The sequence below is a fragment of the Stylophora pistillata genome, chromosome 7 (genome assembly GCF_964205215.1).
Source record: "Stylophora pistillata chromosome 7, jaStyPist1.2, whole genome shotgun sequence".
NCBI classification, from domain to species: Eukaryota; Metazoa; Cnidaria; class Anthozoa; order Scleractinia; family Pocilloporidae; genus Stylophora; species Stylophora pistillata.
The window spans coordinates 1,836,981-1,850,850 of NC_142525.1; the positions used below are offsets into that span (position 1 = coordinate 1,836,981).

A 13,870-nucleotide genomic window follows, 5' to 3' on the forward strand; every position below is an offset into this window, starting at 1 on the left:
TAACTTAAAGCGCCGTCACGCAAATGACGCGCATCAACAGCTAGAGTGTCTAATCATTTGCAGATGTCATAGCAAGGAAGCACATTCTCCTCAAGCATTTTAAGACCCTGAGTGTGGTCCGGTCTGGGGCTGGAACCCTCACTCTCCCGCACAGCAATCTGGTGCTCTACAACATAAGCTAAGCAGGCAGCAGTTACAAAGCAAGGTTTCCATGTATTCCTACAATTTAAGAAAGAGAGATTGGAGAGGGGTGCAAGAGGAGCACTAGTTTAAATACTGTGCCCTAGGGGGTGGGCGCTTATTCAGGGAAGGGTGCCCATCAGAGCTCAGGCTCTTGTTTGAAGCAATACAGTAGACCTATTTTTCTTCCCTGATCACTTCAATGTTACTTGATTTATCACTATATTTTTATTTAATTTTTAAGGTTAATAGATGAGCTTTCATTTAGACTATGATGTTGCAGTTATTGGAGCAGGGATTTCTGGGATAGCTGCAGCAAAATGTCTGTTGGATGACAAATTCAAAATCATTGTTTTTGAACAGATTGACCATATTGGAGGTCTGTGGCATTTTACAGAGCATGGATATGGAGTTATGCGGTTCACTCATATGTATGTAGGAAAAATAACATTACTTGTTGTACAAACTGCTGTGTTTAAAAAGATCTCCATTCCTGAAAAAAACTGTAACTTCACCTGTATAAAATTTCAATAACTTTTTATGTGGGTTTGGCATCGCCAATCTGCTGCTGAAATGTCACTTGTCAGGTTCATTCATCGACAATGTCATCTTTTCTCATCAGTAAAGGTCTATGATGTTCATATGATAAACAAAATAATACATGGTTGCTTGTAGAAATGGAATTTCTCTTGTAGTGCTCAACTCACTTCTCATGTTGAACTCAAAGCAGTCTATTGTAACCTACCCTGTAATTCCTTGAAGTGATTAACATGTGACTTCTCCCTAGAACATCTATACATTATCCAACAAACAGGTAATGAGAATACACAAACTTTTCAGGTAGAAGTTGTCTTGATCCAACAACAAATTTTCATTTCTCATTTACAAGGAATTGTACAGCAGCTGTACGGGAGAATTAACAATCAGATCTCAGGAGTGAAAGGGTCCAGTGACTTGGGGCATTTTTTTCCGTGCACCCAGGCTTCAGTTTAAAGTTTAATTACCGGCATATCTCGTACTCACATGAGTCACTGAATGCTAAACTCAGAATCTTTGTTCCACAGAAATGTCTCAAAACACAACTACTGCTTCTCTGACTTCCCGTTTCCTGACGACATTCCTGATTATCCTCACCACTCGCACATGGCAGAGTATATCAACAACTATGCTGGACATTTTGGTATCAGAGAACATATTAGTTTCAAAACGAAGGTGGTTCCCATTGCGCAGCTCCCTAAGAGATGGAAAATAACATGGGTGAAAGTGGACAGTGCAGGAATGCATCAAGTTGGTTCTAAGGAAACCTTTGTCAAGTGTGTTACCATAGCAACTGGGCATCATGCCAAACCAAACATGCCTCACTTTGATGGTCAGGAAACATTCACAGGCAGAATACTCCATAGTGTTGACTATAAAGATGCAATCAGCAATGAGGTCATGGGAAAGAAGATTGTGGTTGTTGGTATTGGAAATAGTGCTGTAGATGTTGCAGTCAATGTGGCAGAATTGGGAAGGAAAAAACCCATCTGTATTTCAACAAGATCTGGTGCATGGATTATACCCAACTACGTCCATGGTCACCCAACTGATCATTATGCCTGTCGTCTGTTCTTTTGGCTTTCATGGAGTTTGTCAAATTTTGTCTTTCAGTTGATAGTTCTAAGTGTGGTGGGAAGCCCTTGGCACTGGAATTTAAACCCCAAAATGAAAGCTAGTCAAACCCAGCCCACTGTAAGCCCCACGCTAATTCATCACTTTCAGAGGAGGAACATTGAAGTGAAACCTGCCATTGCAGCATTAGATGGAAACAATGTTACTTTTACCGATGGGACAAAAACAGCATCTGATGTTATAGTCTGTTGTACTGGGTATCATATTGATCTGCCATTTTTAGATGACAAAGTTAAAGCTCAAGTTTTGGAGGAAAGCACCAACAAAATGAAGCTCTTCAAAAATGTTTTTGCTCCAGAAATTGGAGCCTCATTAGCATTCGTAGGTTTTATGCAGCCAGCTTCTGGTGGTCTACTGTCAGTTTCTGAAATCCAAGCTCAATGGTTTTCAGAGCTGTGTAAAGGAACCATCAAACTCCCTTCAATAGAGAAAATGTTCCACAACGTGAAGCAAGACCAGCAAAGAAGTGAGAGCATCTACTATGCCTCAGCAAGACACACCATTCAACAAGACCCCATTCCTTACATTGACGAGATAGCGTCTTATTTCATTGCAAGGCTGCAGCTATGGAGACACCCCTCCTTGGCTTGGAATTTGATTATAGGTTATTGTGGGCCAGCTCAGTGGAGACTGCAGGGTCCACACAAGTGGAGCAAGGCTAAAGAAGTTATACGCTCTGTTTCCATCACCCCACTCATGTATTATGGAACCATCACTTTCCTTGTGTTGGTAATGTTCATTGTAACCTTTATCATTCTTAAATTTTGTTAAACCAGAAACTTCACACCCTAACATCAACATGCATATTCTCCCTACTGTTCTCTATACATTTCCTAAAGTATTGACAAGGAGAATTTGTTTAATGATCAAGAGCTTCTCCAGGTGGTGATCATTTCCTTAATTCTCAGGACCTTGATGTGTGATCCAGGGATGATATTGTAAGGAGAAATTAGATGCTGGTCACTCTTGGATTCAAAGGGTTACCATGACATTTTTTCCACTCTTCTTGTCTGTTAGATTTTATACTCTTTTTTTTTCTTTCTTTGGTTTTTCTTCTTTTTTTTTTTCAACAAGAAAATAGGGAACAAGCAGATGAGCGACCGAGAATTGAGCCACTTTAGTAAATAGCGGTTACCGACGAAGAAATTAACTAAATTATCAATCAGAATCTTACTTAGGAGGATCATGTTGAGCACATGCGTAATAAGATAAACAAGAAGCTAGGCCTTTTGCGGCGCATCAAGTCGTGTCTCCCTCTAAGCGCAAGGATAACTTTTTTTAATTCTTTTGTTCTGCCCCTTTTTGACTACGGCGATATTATATGAGGAGACCGGGGCAACACTACACTTATGGCGGAGGTACAGATCCTTCACAACAAGGCTGCGCGAATCATTTTAGATCTTCCTCCCCACTGCTTCCGCGAGCGATGCACTTTCAAAGCTCAATTGGAAACCTCTAGAAAGGTGGAGAGCGGAGCATCGTGGTATTTTTATGTTTAAGGTAGTTAAACAGGCCCACAAATTAAGGTAGTTAATAACCTTTTTATGCACACTTTTCACTACTCTTTTAACAGCAACTATCATAACTATAATACGCGATCCAAGCGAGATATCCGCAAATCATTCGCACACAGAAGATGGGGGGTCTGGATAACAATAAATTTTGCAGCGAACGCTTTGAATGCCTTACCCCTTTCCCTAAGAGATGTGCCCACCTTAAGCCTGGTATCAAGAAAGCACTATTTTAATTAGTTTCGTTTTTCGCATGTTAATTTTCAAATTAATGTAGTTTTATCTTCATATTTTTCGATATGTATTTTTTTCTTTTTATTCTTAAGCAATTATATTTTATGTAGTTACCTTTAGAGGACCCCTCTGTAAACCACTTTTTTGTGATGTTGGCATCCTCAATAAAGATTAACTATTATTATTAAACCGAACAACGTTTTTTAAAGTATTGTATCACTCCTAAAAAATGTTGAATCATACACGTAATGTTTCAGTGATAGTAAGGATCATATGAAGAGTGATGAAGAAATTTTGTTTCGATTCGAAGTCAGAAAAATGACTTTGCTCAATAATGACGAAACTCGTGAGCTGTCAGCGCTTAATTTTTTCTTATACCAACTAATTAAATCTAGCAAAATATGTGCTGTTTTAAAATCCTTTAACAAATAGAAGTTATTTTTCCAGAATGTCAGTGTATTTAAGAGACTTGTGCCTCTCTATTAAATAGAGGTTACCGACGAAGAAATTAATTAAACCGAACAAAGTTTTCAAAATATTAAAATCGTAACGGTGGCCAATTTACCATTTCAACTTTGTTGATATATTCAAATTATTTTAAAATATTAGATTACTCGCGGAAAATGTCGAATTCTTGACGTAATCTTTCAGTGACAGCGTAATGAACATTGAAACAAAGGACTGATTACGCAATTACCTTCGTTGTGATTTAAAGGAGCAGGAGTTCTATTTTGTTTCATTATCGAGCTTACCCCTATGTTTTTCGTGTGATATTGTTCACAGATTGAATCGCTTACGTAGCTAGTCGTTCCTGTTTGAACCGGTTTACAAGGATAGCCTTATTAGAGAAAGCCCCCCTTATTATTTCGGAGTTGCAGTTAGGGGATCGAAGGAGTCACATCAGAGTATTTTAGTAACGTTTTGTCTGTTCGAGTTACGCAACGTTGGAGTTTCTTTACGGCTCTAAGACAACTTCAGATGTAAGTCTCAGTCTATTGTATTCCGTTTTGTTTTCCTTTCATTTTCTTTTGTAATTAGTCTTGCCGCTTTTCCTTATCCTGTACATTGTAATTTTCTTCTTTTAGTTTCACCACACGTGTAAAAAATACTGAGAAGTTAATCAATCCTTTACCATATTGTAACTTCATATGGGAAGACGAAATAAAATGAGTAGTTCTTCAATAATATACGTAAAATTCGGGTCTGTGGTTGTCCTTCGAAGTACCAGTTGTTGAGGTGAAGGTACTAGCCACACTTCCTATCTCGTCTTGATGTTCTCCGGTGTTTTTTGGTGCTTCTTATTTTATCTTGTTAGTTCGACATTCGCACTCGATACATATTTGAGTTCTCTCCTTTTGCGATTTCTAACTCACAGCCACTTGCACATTATTTTTTCAGTTTTTTTTTCTGAGAATAATAATAATAATAACTTTTATTTATATAGCGCTCATATCCTGAGCTCATGGCACTTTATGACACTTTGCGGGGGACTTTACCAGACTGCTAAGCAGCTTACAATCGATTAAAGGCGAATGTAACAGATGCCCCCTCTCCCCAATTCCCAGTAAACAGGCCAGACCACATCACAGTAATCTCGTGAGTGGGTTCTTTAACGTCCCCTGCCTAACCAAATTAACCAATTAATAGATGCAGTAGACGGGACCTACGGTTTGTTCGTCCTTATCCTAGAGGACTAGAATGTCTATACATTTCTTGATGTTATAGAAAGATAGCACATTCTCCTCAGTTGTTTTTTTAAGACCTTGAGTGTTGGTCCGGCCGGGGCTTGAACCCTCGACCTCCCGCACAACAGTCCCGCTCAGACCGGCAGTTAGCCCAAAATCAATACATATCGTGTTTGTTCTTTGTTTTCCGTTAAACTATTTATCACTACTTCGTTGATCTCTTCACAAAGAAACTCCGGGGAAGTAGGATCCGTTACTCAGAGTATACACAATTCCTGATGCATACACTGAACAAACACGCTGCAGTTTTGCGTATTCCTCGCGTGCCTCCTTGATGTAGCCTTTATTCAGCTTAAAAGCACAAACCCAGAGTTTTCAACACTTGAACGAATTTCTGCTACTTGGAACCCTGCTGAATTGATTTCTGTTGAAAATGTATTACTACCGACCACAACATTTGTTTTTGAAAAGGCAACATGAAAACGTTTCTGGAATAATTAGATTGTTTTCAGCAAATTCCCTAAAGATGAGTACATTACCTTTATCCGTCAATAAAGATACAACAACCCCGAAAAATATCTGAGTTAAGTCCGATTTCGACTTCTTCGGAGTTTTTCTTTTACCTTACTATCTAACGGTGCTTCGTAGAGTATAAATAACGCCCAAAACGAGAGAAGCGGTTGGACAGGTTTCCTCGCATCGGGTAAGCGACGAGTTGGATTGAAGTTACGAAAAAACAAATGGCGAACGATTTAAATTATTTTCCTGATGACGAAGAGTCGGAATGGCTGGCGAATATTGATCTAAGTTTATTAGATAAATCAAACGAAGAAAAGCAGTTCGACGACAAGTTTCATCATTTATTGAGGAAACTATGTCACGCATTTCCCGAAAATAAATACCCGCGAAATTCACCCTCACTGAAAAAACCGTTTGGCGTGTTGGATTAAAAAATAACTCATTAAACATTTTGTTGTGTAGTATCCCTGAGTATTTTTACTCGCTATTGTATTTTGACTTGACCTACGAGCTCCGCGTCAAAATACGGCAAAACTCGAAAAAATACTCCGCGATACTACACAACAAAACATTTGATAACATATCTATCCAAATGTGCTTTGCAGAGTACAAACAACGCTCAAAACAAGTAAATTAAAATATCTCGCGGTATTTGTACTCCAGAGTACCAGTAAGACATTCCCCCGCACTGAAATAGCAATTTGGCATGTTAGATAATAATTCTCTTATTAAAAGTTCTGTTGCCTAGTATTGCTGAGTATTTTTACGAGTTGTGTCGTGTTTTTCTAAATACGGCACAATACTGGTTAGGCCTCCTAGTGTTTGGTCAGAAATGCATGGTTTCACTTTCCTATGAGTGTTCGCCGTATATTTTCAAAGTACAGCACAACTCGTTGGAATACTCAGCAATACAACACAACAAAACGTTTAATAAGATACATATATATTCAAGCGTCTGTTTGTCGGACAACGCTTTTCGAGGTAACCCCTTTTTTAGAACTATGGGTTTGCGGAAAGGCCGGCGGTAGAAATCGTCTATGTTTTGACGGTTGACAAATGACCACATTGAGACCGTCTTGAAGCGGGGACGAAAGTTTTCAGTTCTATTTCAGAGGAGTAAGCATTTTTTTTAAAATAACAAGAAGAAAGAGCGGGTGTATATAGTGGTTATTGTTATTTGGAGAATACTACGGTGGCTTCAAAGTACGGTGGCTTCAAAGGGACATACACTTTCCTCTCTCTTTTTTTTTCACTTGCGACTTAGCTGCTGCTTTCTTGCGACTTAGCTGCAACTTTCTTGCTACTTTCTTGTGACTTAGCTGCGACTTTCTTGCTACTTTCTTGCGACTTAGCTGCGACTTTCTTGCTACTTAGCTGCGACTTTCTTGCTACTTTCTTGCGACTTAGCTGCGACTTTCTCGCGACTTAGCTGCGACTTTCTCGCGACTTAGCTGCGACTTTCTTGCTACTTTCTTGCGACCTAGCTGCGACTTTCCTGCTACTTTCTTGCGACTTAGCTGCCTGGTGCATCAGCCGGCCAGGTTGTTTTATTTGAAAATAACGTAGACTCCTATAAACAATAGGCAGTCTGTTTTGCCTTGGCTTTACAGTATAGCTATGAAGTTTTTCGGCGTTTTCACTTTCATTTCGGTGAGCTCTACATCGCTGGCAGTGCTTCCATCTTACTCTCCGGCAATAAGGAACAATGCAGTAATGCGCGACGAGATAATCAAGGACTACTTCAATCTTGGGCTTACTGCACCTGAAATTGCATTATTTCTCGTAAGTGTACATGGTATCGGGATCTCGTTAAGACAATTGACAAGAATACTCAGACGGTTGGGATGTACAAGACGTCGGCGTCGAAGTAATTTGAATGCGGTGGTAGAAGCAGTCGAGGAGGAACTCAAGGGGAGTGGAAGCCTTCTCGGATATAGAGCAATGCATCAGAGACTCATCAATCAGCATGGTCTTGTTACTACGAGGGAAGTCGTTCGACATGTTTTGAGGGTTTTTGATCCTGAAGGGGTGGAGCATAGGTCACAGCATAGACTACGACGACGAATTTACAGGTGTAAAGGACCAAATTACTTATGGCACATTGACGGCTACGACAAACTAAAACCGTTTGGATTCTGCATTCATGGTGCAATTGATGGCTTTAGTCAAAGGATTCTATGGCTGGAGGTTGCATCTTCGAACAACGACCCTCGTATAGTAGCTCAATATTTCTTAGACTATGCAAGACAGTTAGGAGGTACGGCAAGGATTGTACGTGGAGATAGGGGATCTGAGAACAGGAACCTGGCAGCTATTTAGCGTTTCTTTCGGCGGTCCATGAGTGACGACTTTGCAGGTGATAAAAGTTTCATGTATGGGAAATCTACAGCAAACCAAAGAATTGAAGCATGGTGGGACGTTTGACGCAAGGATGTGCAGAATGGTGGATTACATTTTTTAAGAATGGCTGCCTGTAAGGATCGAGAATCGTCCGTCAGCGACCATTTTGGCGAATTGCTCATACTTAGCTCAACGATACCCTTTGGTAAACTGTTTTCAAAAATCAAGTTTAAAAGTTCCGACGAGTGTTAATTTTTCAGAAATTTGCGAAAATTTGAAAACGCGGTTTAGTGCGGTTTTCCGCCTGGCAAATTGTCCAAAATTCACTGCAAAACCCAAGCTCCGTTGAAGGCTTAAAATGAATTCAGTTAACACCAAACTTCACACGTTTTAAGAAAAAGTCTTCCCATTCATTTGTGTTATGTTAATTTTTCCGTACACAGCTATATTGTGATTTTTTTTTTTGTCCCTTAAGCAACACCCTCAAAAGGTGCTGTACATGGGGCGAAAAATAGGTAAAATTTAACGCGATAAAAGTATACCTGGTACATAATTTTTTAAATTTTTAACTAGACATTCGTAATAAAATGTCATTATTCAATACATGAGTAAAATTTGAAGCTTTGAATCGGAACGCTTCCTTTTGAAAATACCACAAATGTTTGTGTCCTGGGCGAGCAAAGACATATGTTGTGTAAACAAACGCTAATCTAATTATTCCTGCCAGGTAGAAAAAGGTTTTGAAATCAACTTTAAGTTTTAAAACTATGATATCTCTTGCTCATTTTGTTGAACCTCTTTTAACCATTTTGGTGAACTGCTCATATTTCGCCCAAAGAAACCTTTCAGTAAACCCTTTTCAAAAATCATGTTTTTAAGTTCCAGCGATTCTTAGCTTTTCATAAATTTACGAATATCTGAAAACGCGGTTTCAGGTTACCTGAGTTCAGGCTCCGCATGTCGCACAGTCAAAAATTAAGTGCGAAAACCAAGCTCCGCTCAAGGCTTAAAATAAAATCAGTCAAACTTCACACGTTGTAAGGAAAGCTATTCTTATTCAATTCTGGTGAGTATAATTTTTCGGGCACATCAATTTTGGGATCACTTAAGCCCTTGAAAGAACATCCTTACAGACTACGCAAAATGGCGTTGAAAACAGGTGATATTTCGCGCGAAAAAAATGTAGCTGTTACCTGACACTTTGGATTTTTAACAATATATTCGTCAAACAATGCTATTTCCATTCACTGTGCAATTTTTGATGCTCTGAATCGCATTGCTTCCTTTCGAAAATGTCAGAAGTGTTCGTGACCTGAGGGAGCAAAATTATGCAAAGTGTGTAAACAAATAACTAATTTAACCATACTGAGTTGTTAAATATCCAAATTAAATTCGTTCTCCGTTGTAGTGACTTATAGCTTGTAAAATGTAGAGAGACAGGTCAAAAATTTTGCAAGATGTTTGATAAGGTTCTCCAAAACATTTTTGGGCTGAAAAATCTGCAAGTGAAGCACACATTACATTACCACCTTCTCACATTCAAGTAATGCAAAAGACACATTCGAAAGAAGCTCCTTAAGACTTGATTCCACACTGATAATCTAAATACTTTTTATCTTTTACAATGAGAACTCATTTTGTGTAAGTATAAATACAAAGAAAGGCGCCTTATGACCTTCAAAGTAATTTAATACAAGAGAACAGGTGTTATTCTCCTGGTAAGAAAAAGGTTTTGAAATCAACTTTAAGTTTGGAAATTTTTAGCTATTATGCCACAAGATATTAGGTGAAAGGGAAATCATGCATTCAGAGTTGCGTGAGAGCAGAAAGAAAATAAAATCAGTGTCGAAAATGTACATACGGTTGTTACATCGATCACCATTATGCAAATTACGACCTCAGCTGTAGGAAAACTATGATATCTCTTGCTCAGTTTGTTGAATGACTCTTAAACAATTCAATGGTTGTTTTTCATATATATATAGAGATAATATGTATATATTGATCAATAATTCCTGAGAATGTAGGGGGAGAACAGCATTCTGTACAAGCATTTCAGTGTACCAATGCGAATTATTTCTATTTATCACAACCGACGTCCGATCCCAGCAAATACGCACCACATGAGACCCTAAATGGGCTGTCATAAATATACCAAAGGCTGAAAAAAAACAAAAACTTCACTCAAGGTCTGATAACCACACAATAACACTTTTACACTTCAATCTCAGATTTACTACAAAGGGCAAAGGATAGTGCGTCGTTATACCCAGTATACTGTGGGAAAGGAAGATTCTCGTGTTTCCCTGAAAGAAGGCTGGGCTCTCAGAGTAATAAAGAAGGCTAACAGATTCAACGAAAAACAAAAGTCGTACCTTCTGTCTAAATTTCGGATAGGGCAGACGACAGGCCACAATCCTGACGCTGAGGTAGTTGCTCGAGATATGCGGCGTGCCCGGGGCACCGATGGTGCACGACAAGAAATTTCCAGTCATCGGAATTCCTCACAACTACCCAGATCACCTCTTTCTTCTCAAGACAGAGTGCGTTAGTACGCCAATGAGATGCTGATGACAGTGATATCCGAGCAGCTCAGGAGGAGAGTAATTTTAGCGAGGCAAAGGAGACTGTCACGTCAATACAACTTGACCATCCCCTGATCAACGATCAGTACGATCTTTGTGAAATGGCGCTAAAGGACTCTTTGAAAATCTTGAGGCTACCCATGTTGCAGCACATGTGTGAAGATCTTGGCCTCAATATACCATCAAAGCCCATTCGTAAAAAGGCCCCGTAATTGGCTCTACTGAAAGAGATTGTCAGCAAATGTACTTACCAAAAGTCATCATGATGCTGACTTTCTCTTTTGTTTAGCAGAATAGGAAAGTGAGGAAGAAACGAATGAACGGCGTATCGTTCCTAATCGTCAGTTAGTGGTTATCCTATTTTTTTAAAATGCACGTAGGCCGGATCAGAAGTTGTTGCGTTTTGTTTTGTTTTTCTTTTAATCATGCCAGTATGGACCCTCACTTTTCTTTTCTGGTCTTCACGTAAGTAATGAAGTTTACTCATCTGGTAGCCGAAATATGCAAACTGACGGATGCGGGAGTATCCAACCTACATTTCTATCCGCTCATGTTTTAATGCGGGATTTCTTTCTCTAATTTAACGACGTCGTCCTTTCAGTTGCGGTTTTTTAAACGCGCGTATGTTCAAGCACCCCCAAAACGTTTCCAATTACGTTACGTTGCGTGACATTAATAATTACCAGGAGAATAACACCTGTTCTCTTGTATTAAATTACTTTGAAGGTCATAAGGCGCCTTTCTTTGTATTTATACTTACAGAAAATGAGTACTCATTGTAAAAGATAAAAAGTATTTAGATTATCAGTGTGGAATCGCGTCTGGCAAGATGGATATCGCGAGATGCAACGACATGGAATAAAATTTCATGACTGTATATCCGGAGAAGAACAGTTAGAGCAATGGTTTTCTAAAGACGGTGGATTGTTGGTGATGGATGATCTTATGACAGAAGGAGGGAATGAGAAAGAGGTGTTGGATCTTTTCACCAAACATTCTCATCACTGCAACATTACTGTCCTTTACTTGTGTCAAGACACGTTTCCACCAGGCAAATACGCTAAAAGTATTTCCAGGAATGCTCATTACGTGGTCGCTTTTAAGAATCCGCGTGATCAACTAGGACTTAAAAATTTATTGTTGCAAGCTTTTCCGATGACATGGCAAGATATTATGCAAGTGTATTTTGAGGTCACACAACGACCATTTGGATATATCACCCTAGATTTACACCAGGCTAGTAATGATATGAGACGATTATACAGACATCTTTTAAAGCATGAAGGATGTATGCGGTTTTACACTAAGAAAAATGAGCTTTGCGGCTCTTCATAAAACATTGAATGCTAATGTCATTTCTTTATTTTTTGTGCATTTTAATGAGACATATCATTTACATTTACATCAAAACTCTCGGGTGGAATAAAAGATTTTACTTTAAATTGTTTGGTTTCTTCCTCTCTCCTCCCCCTCCTCCTCTTCGCTACCCTGGCTCCAGAGGTTTCTCTTTTTCTCCCTGTTTACAATCCTTTCGGGCTACGAAGCAGTGAGATTGGCCGAGCTGCGTAGCAGCGTCTCTTTTTCTCGGAGCCGCGAGAAAGGATTGTAAACAGGGAGAAAAAGGAGAGAAAAAAGAGAAACCTCTGGAGCCAGGGTACCTCTTCGCGCGTGCCTCCGGAAAAAACGCAGCCTCTGGCTGCGTCTGTGTGTTTTACCCGAGCGATACCATGTTGGAATATTATTCAAAAAACTAATCAAGGGTGACCATGAATGCTGTCGATAGTTTAGACATTACATGGCAAACAAATCAAACGTAGTCGTCATCGAACTAGAAAGTATCGCAGTTAAAAAAAATTTCTTTTACCGATAAGGAGTCTTTGAGAAGAATGATGTGACATGCTAGAGCAACTATGACTCCTCGTCATTTCAATCACAACATTAGAGATTCCAAAGAGACTGCAGCCAATGAAGCATTTAAACATGATGACGCATTTCAAGAATACAGGAAACAAATTATGACATCCATTTATAATTACACAAAAACATATATTAAATCATCGTAAAAATTAATTTTTTCTTGTAAAAGTCTATATGCAAGCGTGTGAGATAATAATACATGTTTTGATTTGAAAAATTAACTCATTTTATCTGCGGTTTAATCCCTCCACCATCTTGGATTTCATTGTTTCCTTTGTTTCCGACGCCATCTTGGATTTCATTGTTTCCGTTATTTTTTAAACTCCAACCCTCCCCCTAAAAAAATCTCTCGTACACCTGAATCATTTACCCTAAAAAACACGCTCCCCTACACCTACACCCTATCAATACATTATCATCCAACCCCTTAAAACCCCTCTTACACCTACATCATATGAAAACATTATCTCTCGGTTGAGTCACTCGGATCCAGGCTCTGCGGGATTCAGCGGTAAGGCGCCATAGACTACTTTTGTGGATACTCTATCTATTGTCCTAGTATATCATTGTGCGTGATTGTGGATACTCCTCAATTATGAACTTTATAACTACATTCCCCTTATACATTTCCCTCTAATTTTCAAATTGTGGATACTCACAATCTGCGTACTCTATCATGTTGTCATATATGTGTGTCGACTTAATCCCTTCTCCATCTTGAATTTTATTGTTCTCATTGTTTGAAATGTTTGTTAGGGTTTGAACACGCGTAAACCTACACATTACCTTACCCTACTTTTTCCGTGATTGTGGATACTCTATCTATTGTCCTAGTATATCATTGCACGTGATTGTAGATACTCCTCCTCAAGTGTAACCTTTGTACCTACATTTTCCCATACATTTCCTTCTAATTTTTCGAACTGTGGATACCTATTGTCCCAGAATCCCCATATATCTACTACTGAGAACCCGTAGTAAAAAATTAATAATGGCATTGTTCACATCGTATTTTGCTATTTTGATAGAGGCCTTAGGTAGCATTTTAACGCGAACGACTACGGAAAAAATGGAAGTTTTGTCACTTTCCTTTCTGTTTCTGAATTTTTCCAAAACTTTTGCACTTATAGCGAGGGCTCTATTTTATTTTGCCTTGGAAGAAAATTGACAGGTATCAGATATTAATTTTTTTTGTTCTTCTCGTTTATCTCGAACAAACGGTTCAATA

General features: G+C 38.9%; 2 protein-coding genes across 4 annotated transcripts; both read left to right on the forward strand.

Moving 5' to 3' along the window:
• The first annotated feature begins 11 nt into the window (after positions 1 to 11).
• On the forward strand, positions 12 to 3,785 carry LOC148726097 (flavin-containing monooxygenase 5-like). 3 transcript variants are annotated; one of them, XM_088726624.1, is made up of 3 exons: positions 12 to 205; positions 425 to 611; positions 1,245 to 3,785. In XM_088726624.1, the coding sequence occupies exons 2-3, from the start codon at positions 433 to 435 to the stop codon at positions 2,620 to 2,622; spliced, it is 1,557 nt and encodes a 518-aa protein (XP_088582750.1). In that variant the 5' UTR covers positions 12 to 205; positions 425 to 432; the 3' UTR covers positions 2,623 to 3,785. The 3 variants fall into 3 exon arrangements, with proteins under 3 accessions (XP_088582750.1, XP_088582749.1, XP_088582751.1); XM_088726623.1 differs by having other exon boundaries at positions 12 to 611; XM_088726625.1 differs by lacking the exon at positions 12 to 205 and having other exon boundaries at positions 453 to 559.
• Positions 3,786 to 7,055: 3,270 nt separating this feature from the next.
• Positions 7,056 to 8,210, forward strand: LOC148726098 (uncharacterized). The gene has a single exon (XM_088728994.1). It carries the CDS (start codon positions 7,418 to 7,420, stop codon positions 8,117 to 8,119), a length of 702 nt encoding a protein of 233 aa, XP_088585120.1. The 5' UTR covers positions 7,056 to 7,417; the 3' UTR covers positions 8,120 to 8,210.
• The last annotated feature ends 5,660 nt before the right edge of the window (positions 8,211 to 13,870 follow it).